The 13796-nt window shown below is 36.9% G+C and overlaps 2 protein-coding genes across 3 annotated transcripts; one reads left to right on the top strand and one right to left on the bottom strand.

Annotated features, from left to right (window-relative positions):
* Positions 1–5393: 5393 nt before the first annotated feature.
* On the bottom strand, positions 5394–11646 carry LOC124412924 (zinc finger protein 512B-like). 2 transcript variants are annotated; one of them, XM_046893151.1, is made up of 3 exons: positions 11374–11646; positions 7453–7738; positions 5394–5880 (listed from the first exon to the last, which is right to left on the bottom strand). In XM_046893151.1, the coding sequence occupies exons 1-3, from the start codon at positions 11404–11406 to the stop codon at positions 5423–5425; spliced, it is 777 nt and encodes a 258-aa protein (XP_046749107.1). In that variant the 5' UTR covers positions 11407–11646; the 3' UTR covers positions 5394–5422. The 2 variants fall into 2 exon arrangements, with proteins under 2 accessions (XP_046749107.1, XP_046749106.1); XM_046893150.1 differs by lacking the exon at positions 11374–11646 and adding an exon at positions 8728–8993.
* Positions 11647–11862: 216 nt separating this feature from the next.
* On the top strand, positions 11863–13748 carry LOC124413622 (urease accessory protein UreE-like; the record flags this gene model as incomplete). The annotated part of the gene is made up of 3 exons (XM_046894343.1): positions 11863–12095; positions 12605–12866; positions 13328–13748. Coding segments are annotated over 3 exons (840 nt in total), but the record flags the coding sequence as incomplete, so codon positions are not given.
* Between the last annotated feature and the right edge of the window lie 48 nt (positions 13749–13796).

The raw sequence follows: 13796 nt of genomic DNA, 5'->3' as shown, positions 1-13796 counted from the left end.
CTAGCATACCGCAACTGTTACCACACTAATTGCTACATCACCTTCGATTTCGATACAATGGGAGAACCTTGAAGTGTTATCGGGAAAACAATATTTTACTACGTATTCTTTCACAATATTTTTTTCTCCGCTTTTCTTCATTTTTCTCGAGAAACGATAGCGGCGTTGGTGCAATTTAATCGTAAATCGATGGACGATGAGATAAGTTAATTTCACCGGAAACTACTTTCCAAAACCATCCGATTAGTGCTCGGTAATCCGTAAATTTAACGCTCACTGGACATTCTCGAAACTCGCGTTTGCCGACTCTGGAAAGGCTAGACCACAGCGAAATCACAAAACCAAAAACAAAAGATTAAAATGTCCGAATAGAGGCTCTGCCGAAAGAAGGCAGAAAAATCGACGGGAAATATCAAATTTTGTGCACAATTTGACGACTGGAAAAAAATTACTTTTCCTACGTGCGATCAATGTTTGCAGAAATTCTTTTAGCACATTTCACACCATCAAATTTCTCCTCAGACGCGCGATCTGACAGAATTCGTAAATAACATAGGTCATTTGGGATAAACGGCATCTGTTATTTATTTGCTAATTATATGGCCTCTCCATTTCGAATCCTAATATTGCTCGTCGTCTCGACAAATTCATAATTTAGCGGTTAATATTGCTTCAAATCTCGTCGAGCCGACATTCTCCGTTGACGCGAAATTTATAAGTTATTCTAAAGAGAACGATAACAGTCTTTCAAAGGACGAATTATCTCCATTTTCATCCTTGATTTCACTGTCGATTCTTCGAATTTTCAAGCGTGCGAAAAAGCGTCACTGATCCGAATAATTTTTTTTTTTTTCTTTTTCTTCAATATAATCGTAGTGTATAAATTCGAATTTAATGGGATGCGACAGAATCGTTTCTGCAATTTTTATACGACTGTGAGAATTTGAAACGCATTATAGCAAATGCTAATAAAGAATTCGCGATCACTGAAACCAAACATTTTTAACCAAAAATATAAAATTTCGATTGTTGATAACTTTTTCGTACAAATAAATACTTTAATCCATTTTAATTTACCTAAGAAAGGGGGTTTCAAATAAAACATACTATACTCTTACCAAACCAAAAATAAAATAATTACACACAAGTGATGGCAATAGTGAATTTTCCCATGAAATCATCATTTCTATAAAAATAACAACTTTTATTAATTATATTTATAATATGATAACTACGAAATTTAGTTTGACGGATCAATATTGTGAAGCATAAAAGAATCTGAGAACTGTTTTTTCCAACTTTATTGGAACTATAAATGTAAGTATCGGGGAATATTTTACCGATTGCAATCAATTAAAATAGGATACAAAATTGTGTATGTTTTCATAAAAATTATTACATCGCGTAAATGAAATTTCATGTCTTTACGAAACGTTTGTTGTAGTTTGGTAAAGTGGCATTAAACTCCAGTAATGTGAACATTCTGAGCAAATGAGCAATCCAATCAAAAGGAACAAGATTCACGAATATTTTATGCTCTTCACCCCAGCCATAAAGCAACTGATTCAGTGCGCGCAGCTTTCATTAAACGAAAGTCCCGAGATCAGAGGTTTGCCAGATATATCATGCATAATTCGAGATTCCCGGTATAACGTCGTAATTAAACCTGTCCGTGTTACATGTGTTATTCAAGAACCCGGAGTGCTGGAGCTGGAAGAAAATATATATGTATAAAACGAACCTAGCCTGCTTGCCTTTCAAAATGAGCACCGTGCGATTACATCCATAACGTTCTTTTACTTTTCTAATTTTTTTATTACTATCTTGACTTTTGGGCCTTTTTAGAAGATGTTAAGATCTCTGAAAATCTGCATGGTGAAAAAAATAAGACCAAAAACATTCGAATCGGATAAAAAACATCAAAGTTTGATCAATGATTGAACGATCCGATTATAAAATATTTTCACAAATTGGTAATATCTGCTTATTACGAAGGACTTATAACTTATCATATCAGGTCTCAAAACTACGCAGCCTCAAACGTATAGAACGTTTGTATTCGCGAACAAATCAAGGTGACCGAAAATTTATTGAAGCGTAAGTAAGATTGGCGTGGTAAAATTTATCTTCGCATCAACAGTCAACTTATAATTGGGTATTATAGAAATGCGAGTAGGTCCTAGATTAGTGAAGAATAAATATGGGGTATATGTATACAGATTTGTATCCAACATCGCGTTATTAAACTTTGCGAAGAATTATTATTCCTTTAGGCTGCAGTGAATTCAATCGGATTATGGAAATGCGCATTTCAATCAGGTTTCGCTGTTTGGTTATTTATTGAGTAGAACATCACGCAAGCGACGTGTCTTTTTGACAATGTAACGAATGTATATCCTCAAATTTAAAAAGAACATTACAAGAATTTTATATCAGTGTGTGAAAAAATCACTATTAACGTCAGCCGACAATCGATTAATAAAAATTCTTAATTTACGTTCTGAAACGAACTTCATTGTTTATTTGCCACGTAGTCTTTTTCCCTTGATTCAAACACGTTATTTATTTGCTGCATACGCTTGGACATTAAACTATTTAACTCATTACCAGTGTAATAATCCTTCCTTTCATTATCTCACAGAAGTGAGAATTAGGTTCCCATTTCAGAATCCATTTACGTCGTACGAGTTTCGGCGAATAAATCGCGCTGGTGAGGAAGTTGAGAAAAGGGGACGGCGAAAAGACTATGGCGAGGTGTTTTCCTTGGCTTTCAGTGACCCGTGAGGAGCTCCGTAATGCGAACAAGCCGTTTGAGGCCGACCAAGAGTTCGTAGAAGCCTACGAGGGATAAGCCTACGACGTGGTAATGCGGTAACAGCATCTTCCTGCGGTAGAGACGGCGGGATATGGAAGACCGTAGACGCACCCCAAAAACCGACCCAAACGTGATCGAGGTAAAGCAGTTGGAAGCCTGCCATGCGCGAGCAAAGCGCTGCTGTTATCAAAATCTTCTAATTCGAACGCAATTGAGCTAAAAAAGCCAAGCTTCGCAGCCAAGATCTAAAATTTTCACTAGCGAGAGATTTTTTTGATACTTCTTGGGTATACTTTTTCAAAAACAGAGTACGTTGAATAACATCTGAGTTTTCGAACAGCGAATGGAACAGAATTTCGTAGGAAAAGTTTTAGATCGACTACTACTTTGGGGGTCTCTCCTTCTCGACGAAAAATTTTTGAACAGTTAATAGGATGACCTCAAAAACTGGTTTAATCCATTTTCCAATCGTACTTATCATGCACAGTTTTATATGCGCCGTGGACAACATGTAAAGAGCAGGATCTTGTTTCTAATAGTTTCGGATCGTCTGGAGTAAAATACATTAAAAAATTCTTGACGCGTCTCTGAGCGAGTGGCTAAAATAGTTTAAAAGTCAAAATTTGTAAAGGTTTCGAGACTGGAAAAGGGACGTACACTTTAAGAATATTATCTATATATGCATTACTCGTGTGTGGCGTACAGAGGGTCGATTGCAAAATTTTGCTTGGCGAAGACGAACTTGTCCGGCGTACCGTCCGGTTCAGATTCCGAGTCGCGAGTGACTTCGCTCGCTTCTGCGCCGCTTGCGCGCTCTCGATCGGCGCGCGCACTCGCCGTCGCGCATGCGCAGTAAAGACGCTCGCAATCCGCTGCCCCCAGACGCGACTACGGTAGTCGCGAAGAACAATCTGCAGAATCGTTTCCAATTATGTTTTCCGATAGCGAAATGACTAAAAAAAAATCGCAATGCGTAAAAACAAGCTTGGTTACGTCGCATCATTCGGTTTGAGTCCGTTCTTCCAAAATTAACTTATCACTTTCATAATTGCTAATGCTTTACCATATCGTTCGATGGAACCTACAATACAACTGCTCCAATGGGACAAATTGATATTATGGTACGGTTTTGGGATTATAAGAACAACCAAGTTGCTACGCGACACTTGCAGTTTGCATTTCTGGGTCTGGTAAAGAAAATGCTGGAAGTGTCAATGGATAGTCCGAACGTCAATTGGAAGTTCGTTAGGAATTTGAAAGAGTAGTTAAATACAGACGAACCAGCTGCACGTCTTCGCAGTAATTTTTCAAGCGAAGTGTTGAATGTGTGTACACACACTAGATGTAAAAATAGGATAGATATAAAAATGTAAAATATATTTGTACATGTTTAAATGTATGTACATTGTACACATCGTCAATGAACATTATATGTTAACTTCTGTTCAACTATGTGTTTAACCGTTGATTAAAATTCCGTCTCTTCCAATTAATAGAGACAAATTTGCAGAACGGCGAATCCAGACGTGTAGTAACAAGCTCAGCACGATGTTTCATACCTACACAATATCTCGGCAGAGGAAATCTTTGAAATTAACGATAGAGTAGATATATACAACAATATATATATATATATAAAAATTGTATCGCTGACCAACTCAAGGAACGCTGCAAGAGCGGCGTGAATTGAATCAATTCAAGGTCGCTACCTATACATAGGTTGAAATTAGTTTAAAAATCCAATATCACTATATGTACAGAAGCCAATCCATTAGCGCAAGACCTTGATCAATGAATGGCCTCTGCCGGTAAGGCCGCAGTCGATTGATTCTTCAGCGGGTAAAATCAGCTGGTGGAGTCAAAGCGCCTCATCCCCCTAAAGTATTAACTCCGGCTCGGGCCGTAGAGGGTTGACAACGTGAGACGATCATCCCGTCTGATTGCAATACTCCAACCACACAAAATAAACGCCGTGTTGCAGACCAACTAGAATTATCTACCGGATTACGGAAAGACAAATAGAAGCGGATCTATGTGTAGAAGAGAATTAGTACGGTAACTACGAACATGGCGGTTAGGAATGAACGACCTTCACTGTCTGGATCAAGAGTCTGGAAAAGAAAACGTAAACATTAAAAAAATCTCTGGCACTGTTGTTTTTGCCAATAAGGGTGAGCGCGAATGAAACAACATCCATAATTTGTAATAGAATAATAAATCTAAAAAAATTCGAATAACACGAATCAAGATATCGAAAATTTGAGAGAAAGTTCCAACATTAGAACGTGAATAATAATTAAACTCTGATGTTCGCAATAAGGTTCTTACACTTTTGAGAGCTTATTTTTTTAGAATTAAAACCCGATCGAAAATACCAGAATTCAACAATTTTCAACGTTCTAATAATAAGACCTTTTCTCAAATCGTTGGGACCTAAGTTTCGGTTACACAAATTTGTTCAGAATAATTTTTACTGCATAGTAGTGACGTTGTTCTTATTCGTGTGACCCATAGAACAACAAGCTGTTTACTTCTATAACGTAATAAACTTAAAGTAAAAATAAAACTAACTTTTCAGTGTAGAAATGAAAAACGCGCTGCGATAGTCTACCAGCCGTATTGTGCGACTGGTTTCCAATGCTTCGTGTGAATCGCAACGGGAACAGGATACGGTTTCGGTATATGAACCGGAACTGCAACGTGAACCGGATACGGCCTGTCAACGTGGACGTACTTCTCGACCGGATAGGGTTTCAGCACAGGAACGGCGACGGGAACAGCTACTGGTCTGTCCACGTGGACAGGATAATGCACCGGCTTCTCAACGTGGACAATCTTCTCGACGTGGACGGGATACGGCCTGGGAACAGGAACGGCAACGGGAACTGCAACTGGCCTGTCGATGTGCACGGGAACCGGGATCCCGACGTGTTTCGTCACTGTTTGGATGATCGGTGCACCGACGGGCACCGGCTGAGGAACCGGATGTGCGATTACCGGTGCAGGGACTGGAAAATTCGGAATCGCCGGAAGTCCCGCTGGAGCCGTTATGGGAACCGGGTGACCTGGAAGAGAATCGAAATATCTTAGAAGGGTTTATTTTAGAGGATAGAAGGTGAAAAGTGTAAACTCAAATTTATAAATTTAAAGTATTTTTGAAAAATGAAATTGTCTTAATGCTATGTTACAATTTTACTGGATTTCAGAAAATCTTATATAATCATAATGCTGAAATGAATTACTATGTAAAATAACGTTAATAAGTTTGTGATCAAGGTATGTTTAATTATTTCCAAATTCGTCGAAGTAGGTATTCGTTTAACATGAGATTGTAGAGAAATGTAAATATAAATGTCATGTTAAACATTTAAAATAATAACTCTGGAACCTTGTAATATTGTTATATTATGCTGAAGATGGTTGGCGGATTCCGGAATTCGACGAATTTGGAAATTATGTACAATAACATTACGAATTTAATCCTCGTATTGTTGCGTATTATTACCGGGTTTTATTTCTGACGAGTTATGAAAGTTTTGAAATCATAAAAAATGGGTACGTTTTTTGAAACGAAAAAAAATCACTGCAGGAGTTGTCTAATAAGAATGGTATCTACATAAGTAATTGGCTGAATCATTTTTCAAAACATTATTTGAATAACGGAACCTAAATAACTCAAATAATTGAAACACTGCACACTAAATTTTTTCGAAAGTCCAAGGTTTGAAGAATTCATTATTCAAGTATAGGATAATAGATTTGGAAATATTATAAAGTAAGAGTGAACCAAGAAAGTGTATAAACAATCCCTCTTTCTAATTAAAGTATGGGATCTCAAGTTGCTTCCTCCTATTTGCCCGCATGCACATTTTCGTTCAATTACTTGAAAAGGGTTCGTGAGTTGAAAATCTATTCTTTTTCTTAATTTAATTACGCGATACTCGCACTTTGAATATTAATCAAATTAATACATTCGCAAGCTACGAATATTTACCTTAAAATGCCAAAAATAATACTGAAATTATGAACTTGACCTTAGATGCCGATTTGTTACTTCGAATAATTTTTAAAAGTGTGTATTTTGTTGAATTAACTATTTTTTGCGAATTCGTTGAAGAAATTGTTCTTCCCAATAGTCACATCGTAATAAAAAATATAAAATAGTGTTCTTATAGTTGGGCTGTACAAAATAGAAATCGAACAAATAACAAAGTAAATAATCAAATAATTTGAAAGAGAAATCGAACAAATATAGTAGATTTTTAACCATTCATATGTGATTTGAAATAAAGCATCGATATCTAAGCTTTCATTGAGGGGTTCAGAATTTATTATTTCCAAAAGTCTAAAGAGATCTTTCCAATATAATATAATAATTTGATATTACAAACTGAAAACTATTTAAATCGAATGTTCATTATTTTATTACCTACTTGTTTTCCCTTGATTTAAAAAAAAAAAATGATCGTAGCTTATGAATTGTATATTTATTTGACAAATAAAATCAATGAAAAATTATGATTAATTCTGAATTAACAGAAAACAAAAACGTGCCTTTAAACTTTCGAAAATAATTCTCCGACCTCGTGAAAACATTAAACGTAGAAACTTTTTTCACACCCAAGGTTTTCACTCACCAACAGGATGAGGAACCGGCAAGGGTTGAAAATGCACCGGAACCGGATGTCCCGCGGGTTGAGGCGGAAGTGGAGCAGGCTGAAGGATAGGTGCGGGATTTTCGTAGACTGGAGCAGGCTCTGCTGCAGGTGGACCATAAACAGACGCTGGACCATTTTGCTGCGGAAGTCCATATCTCAGCTCGAGGACGCCCCGTTTTCCGTGTTTTTTAACCCCCTTCCGGCTGTGATTCTCATGTCTTTCCACCCCGGCGACCAAGGTCGCTGTCAAGGTCAGGCACAGCACCTGTGTTATAGAAAGTGAAGAGAAATTATCTGTCATATCTGTTTTCTTTTGACATGCAATAAGGATATTTTTTATTGTTCACAGTAACTAAGAAATTGTCGCGTAATGATTATTATCGTTACATAATACCGATTCAAACGTTATTGGAATCACAGAAAGACATTTTGAGGGAAACTATTATAAGTATGAATATAGTTTTTGAGATACTATATTTTTTGGAAATAATAATAGCATTATAAAATTAAATCTGCTTGTTTAGTTCACTAAATTCTTTCAGGTGAATAAAAGATGAATATTAAATTAACGCAATAGTTGAAAAAAAAGAGAAGAATATAGTGTAAACTGTACGTACTATAGTTTTTCTAGTTACAGCTACAAAAATAAGTTTTTTTTTGTTTTTGTTTTTTTTTGTAAGATAAAAATTAAAATAGTTAAAGACTCTAGTTACGCAATAGCTTATACAACAAGACTATTCGTCGTGGGTCAGAATTTCGTCCAGTTTCGAAAGGCCTGTCAAAGTTAAACCGTTAATCGGATTTTCGACGGTCTGTTTTTTATAAAATCTTTTCAGAGATTCATGAACAATCGTTAGAACAAACGAACGTTATTAACCTCGATATTCGGTAACGAGAATAATCCGATAAGTCCACCCCAGTAGGAAGTTCGTTACTTTTAATGCACATATGTATAAACCGAACCATTTTTACACGCTTATAAGTTTCGCTTCTGTCGAACGAAATTCTAATATGTATCGCTCAATTCTTCTAACAATTTAATTCGTTCCGTTAATACCAGGAGTAGGAAAAAAATTTGAATCGATGACAGAGCATGCAGCTTCAGATTTAAGAATTTGAAAATAAAGCACTGCGTTCCTGTAAGATTTTTATTTATTTGTATAATTATACGCTGAGCCGCGACTCGTCAGTTTATCCAAATGCAGAAAATTTAGTTTTATCATTATTTATTTCTTAATTATTTTGTTTAATTACCCAAGTAAACTTCATTTTTTCTTTGAAACAAGCCACACCACCACAGCGTTCGCTGTACGAGAAACAACCGTGAAATGTGATGAGAGTCATTGTTGTCCCCAGTGTATTTATACGGCGGTGAAAATTGTCCGGAAGACGCCGACGACCAAATCGATTCGATTCGATTCGATTAACTTTCGCTATTTCTAATCCTGGGTGCCGGCCAAAAGTGCGTTTCTTTTCTGTTACGGCGAATCGCCCACGCGGTGCAACTTCTAATCACATATACATATCATAATATACGATGCAGCTGAGAATTGCAATGCGAATTACGACAGCGAGTGCAGTTCGTTAAACTAAAATAATTTCAATTTTATTGTCAGGTTTCTCACACTTTTGTAGGAAAGTCAATTAAAGAGGTTCGTTTGTTAAAAATCGATGCGTTTTATTTATTTCATTTGAACGAGGTAGACGTATAAACATTGCATATTTATCAGATTATTATATTCGTATGACGCGAAGATTTCTTCGAAAATATAGAAATATAAAATACTCGAGTCATAAATGAAATTTTGTACATCGATGTTTTATTTTAAATCACTTCAAAATCGTCAAAAATCTAGTTGATTCGTTCGATTTCAATCCGCCGAAGCCCATTTTATTCTGCAGAAGACGGTTATCTACAAAGTCACAAAGGCGCTTTTTTTGTTATATTTTTAGCATTTTAGTATCAACAAATGGCAATATTGAATTCATTATTAACAAAACAAAAAACCTGTTTCAGTATATAAGTTTGTGCAATATAGTATTCTGTTTAATACGACTCATCGTAGAGTGGAATCAAATGAATCTGCTAGATTTTTAACCACCTTGAAATTATTTGGAATAAAACATTGATATCTAAAGCTTTGCAATGTTTTCAATTTTTGCATTATTTAAGATAACTTTGTAGCTTCCAAATGTAATAATTTGATAAATGCTCAATGACCGCCCGTCTTGTAATGAAATCAATAAAACGTACCAATTTTTGGCCAAACGCAATCAAGTTGCATTCTTTACTTGTCTGACGTTCTTGCCTTTGAGCTTAATAAATATCTTTAAGGCAATATGAAGGAACATAAAAAAAAAAGTAGAATTAAAAAAATTATTAAAACAAAAAATGAGTATAAAAATGATAATCATCGACCGTCTGACGAGAGTATCGTTAATTTTTTGCAACTCTCAAGTTTACCTAATGAAAGTTACACCGAAGTAAAAAAAAACGATTACTTTCAGGAAATGATATGAAGAATTCGAGCACGGAAGTTGCAAGTGATATTGCAAAAACGGCGACGAGTTGAGTTGTAGTTGAATAAAAAATGATACGCAGTGGTTGTCGCCTTTGACGCAGACCTGTCGATCAACCTGACGGGGTTTGAAATTAGAAAACGAAAGCAAGGAAAGTTCCTGTATTTCCCTACGCGGAAGATACCTACGTTCAGGTTTGTCGTATACATTCGCACCCACTTAACGAAGCAGTCCTCAAGTTTGCTGCCCGAGACCAGCACTCTTTATTCCAAACCAAATGCAGCAGGTTTCTTTAATCAAATTTTATATTTCATTTTACAATTAAGAGTGAAGAAAACGATGCACATATTATGTTTACTTACATCAACGGCGAAAGGCTTGGTATAATATTATTATACGTATGGCTGTACGAAGTTTGCAGAAGAACGAAAGTAACGAGAATTTTTATAACATGAATATCGAAGGAGTACTTGGACAAACAAACGCATGAAGAATATTGTTGTTTTCTTTCAATCTCCTGCAAATCCCTGAGGGAACTTACTTGCAATATACTGAGAAAATTGATGCTGCAAAAAACCGATAACGAATATGGCGCTACGTTATGATAAATTGTTGCATAGTTTCACCGGATGTGAAGGACACCACGTCGCATAATAAACCCGGAAGTAGGTTAGTGGGCGATGAAATACCTCCATGAACGTATAATTAACAGGCGGAATTAGTCAGTCGTCACTTAAGCTCGTTATTCACTCCGTAGACATTTTCATTATCTAATTCTATTCTAACCTTTTAATGCTCAATAATCAGCCGTTGAGGATGAATATAAAAAAGAAAAACATTTGAGTCGGATTAAAAACACCAAAATTTTCTTCATTTTCAACGTTTTCATTATGAAACCTTTTCTTCGATTGTTTGAGTTCACCGTACATCATTCGCGCGAATAACAGTGTTGTTTTTTGCATGGTTGTTTATGGTTTACTAATTTTTCATTCAGACTGTGCATCCCACTGATTTTAAAATTAATTTGAGACATTAACATGAAATAATGAGCAATTGCTTCAAAAATACATACTTTTATTCCATAATCGACGAATAACAAATCGAACCTTTCCACGTCAATTAAACTATCTTTGGATATTAAAACGTTGAATATCAAACGCACCTTTAATAAATCATCGACCGTGCAGCCAACACGTGTTAAGAAAACACACGTTGTTCAGTAAATTAACTATTCAAACTCCGAATGAAAGCTAGAGATGAACCTGACGCGAGATCACTTAGTATCAACTCGCAATGTAACTGTGAGTAACGTTAGGAAGGGAAGCAGTAGATCGATTCATCATCTATAGCTTGCAAAACTAGATCGCAGATTTATCCCACCGTTCGATACCCGGCCATGAAGTGGATACCCATTCCGGAAATGCAGGATGTCCGTAAAGCGCTGTTAGAGAATACGTATAGTGCATGTCTGAACCGGTCAATTAGGATTATGTCTATAGGAAATGGACCACTCCTTGGTAAATATAAAAGCTTCCAATGTCTCTAGCTTGGCAAACTGATCTAGACCGCCGAGCGTCATATACAATGCTGAAGGTCTTGGTAAGAATTCAATCGACGATATCACGATCGACTTAATCTCGATCACTTTCGATCTAGAAGACTCTAGTCGGGATAGTTATTACTCCAAGTGCCGAAGACTTCTTGATTGCAGATAAAAAAAAATGTACAATAACGCAAAAAAAAAAAAAAATACGCGAATGGGAATTATTAACGGGAACCGGAAGTTACGACAATCAAACATCGGATTCACTTTAATCGAACCAACATCAGTACTAAAAAATCCGTGTCAATAATTGAATTGTGGATTAAATTACCATCGGCCTGTTACAGGTACTGAACGCCCTTCTGTACGGGTTCGCCCTCACAGCGGATCCGGAAGAACAGAAGCAACGAAAAAGAGGAATTCTCAACGATGGTTGGGTCGGAATAAGAAACCCATATTCTTACGGACACGGTCAGCCTTGGACAGCAGGTGAAACTCCATGGAAACCGATAAAAGTACCATCGATCGGGTTTGACTACCATAAGCAACACTTCGAAGGGTATGAAACGAATTTTGGGATTCTGATTTTTCCCTAATTTTTTTACCCTTAAACTTGTCGACTCAAAATCTGGCCACGATTTCATAAATTTCATGATTCAATTATAGAACGCATAGCTTCTTCGATGAAATTAATTAACACTTTTATATATTTATATTTTACGTTTGAGAATTCAAGAAATTTGAAAATTGTAAATTGACAAAATAAATCGACGCGTAACTAATTGGTGTACGGTACGTCGAAAAATGGTGGATGCGATTTGCGTCCAACATTCTAATGCATTGTGAGCCAAGGTGTTTTTCTTTTATTCAGACACGAACTGATCGTGAGTAGGCAGAATCGATCCCTTAAACCAGATTATTAGTCGGGTAATTATTGTACTTACACGAGATTAGAATCGATTATGGGCCTCTTCATTCTGACTATAATTATTCCTTTCCCAATTAGTCCCGTTGTATAATTAACAATGAGCTACGACCATAACTGACCATTACTTCGGTGCTAATTAGGTGGAACCACAATCATCTACAGATCTACAAACCGCACGTACCACTTTTGAATGTTCACACGAAGCCGATCCTCAAAACGTATCCAGTCTACATAACGAAACATGTGATACTAGAAAAGCCTGTTCCGGTTCCGCAGCCGGTTTACGTCCGAGAAAAGGTCCCGGTTTACGTAGACAAGCCCTACCATGTACCAGTCGAAGTTCCGGTTCCGGTAGAAAAAATTATACACAAACCAGTCGCTGTTCCGGTTCCCGTTCCCCAGGTAAGATCGTCACTTGAATCCACATGCACTTAATTAGTGGAAATTCAAATAGACACCTAAATGAATGTACGTAAATCGTTAGTGGATGAAGTATATACATATATACATAGCAAGTTAGTTTGATAGTTTAAATTCACAGTTCTTGGGCTTTCGAGAAATATGTGATTAAGACCAGACTATTCTTGCCGTAATTTTGTTCAACGTAAAAAAGTGCTGGATAACTAGTGATTGCTGAAAATGACGATAAAGTCCAAACAAAATCGCATGCGTGCCGACGGCGGCCATGTTGACTTTGTTCGGCAGGTCACAAATATTTTTACTTACATAAGTTTCACCCAAGCTTAAAATTAATTCAGGCCACTGTCGCTAAACTGTTTCACCTAAAGTATCATTTCGGCATCACAGAATCGATATAACACATTTCGAGCTGAACTCTAACTACTGTTTACCTTGATCTGCAGGTTGTGCCAGTTCCCGTACCTTTCCCGGTCCACCCTCATTTCCCTCACTCGTCGCACGGTGAATTTCATGGTAATTTTTACCCACCATCTCCCTACGGGTTTGATCATGGATACGGGTACGGACATGGGCATGGGCATGGCCATGGGCATGGGCATGGACACGGACACGGACATGATCACGGATATGGATATGGCCACGACCATTATGGACATGGTCACGACCACTATGGACATGGTCACGACCACTACAGTCACGGTCACGGACTTGAGCACTACGGGCACGATCACTACGGACACGGGCACGTTAAAAGCCACAAGGACAAGCGAAGCGAAGAACAGGATTAAGAAACGATGATTACGATTTTGTTATCTGCATGTTGCAGCATTCGTTGGTGCGTTAGTATTGCCAGCGGATTCAAAACATGCCTTTGTATTATACGTTTTTTAAAATATAAATAAACTATTGAAA

This window comes from Diprion similis, chromosome 12 (assembly GCF_021155765.1).
Source record: "Diprion similis isolate iyDipSimi1 chromosome 12, iyDipSimi1.1, whole genome shotgun sequence".
In the NCBI taxonomy this organism is placed as follows: Eukaryota; Metazoa; Arthropoda; class Insecta; order Hymenoptera; family Diprionidae; genus Diprion; species Diprion similis.
Note: the sequence above shows the minus strand (reverse complement) of the source record. Positions and strands in the feature narration are given on the sequence as shown.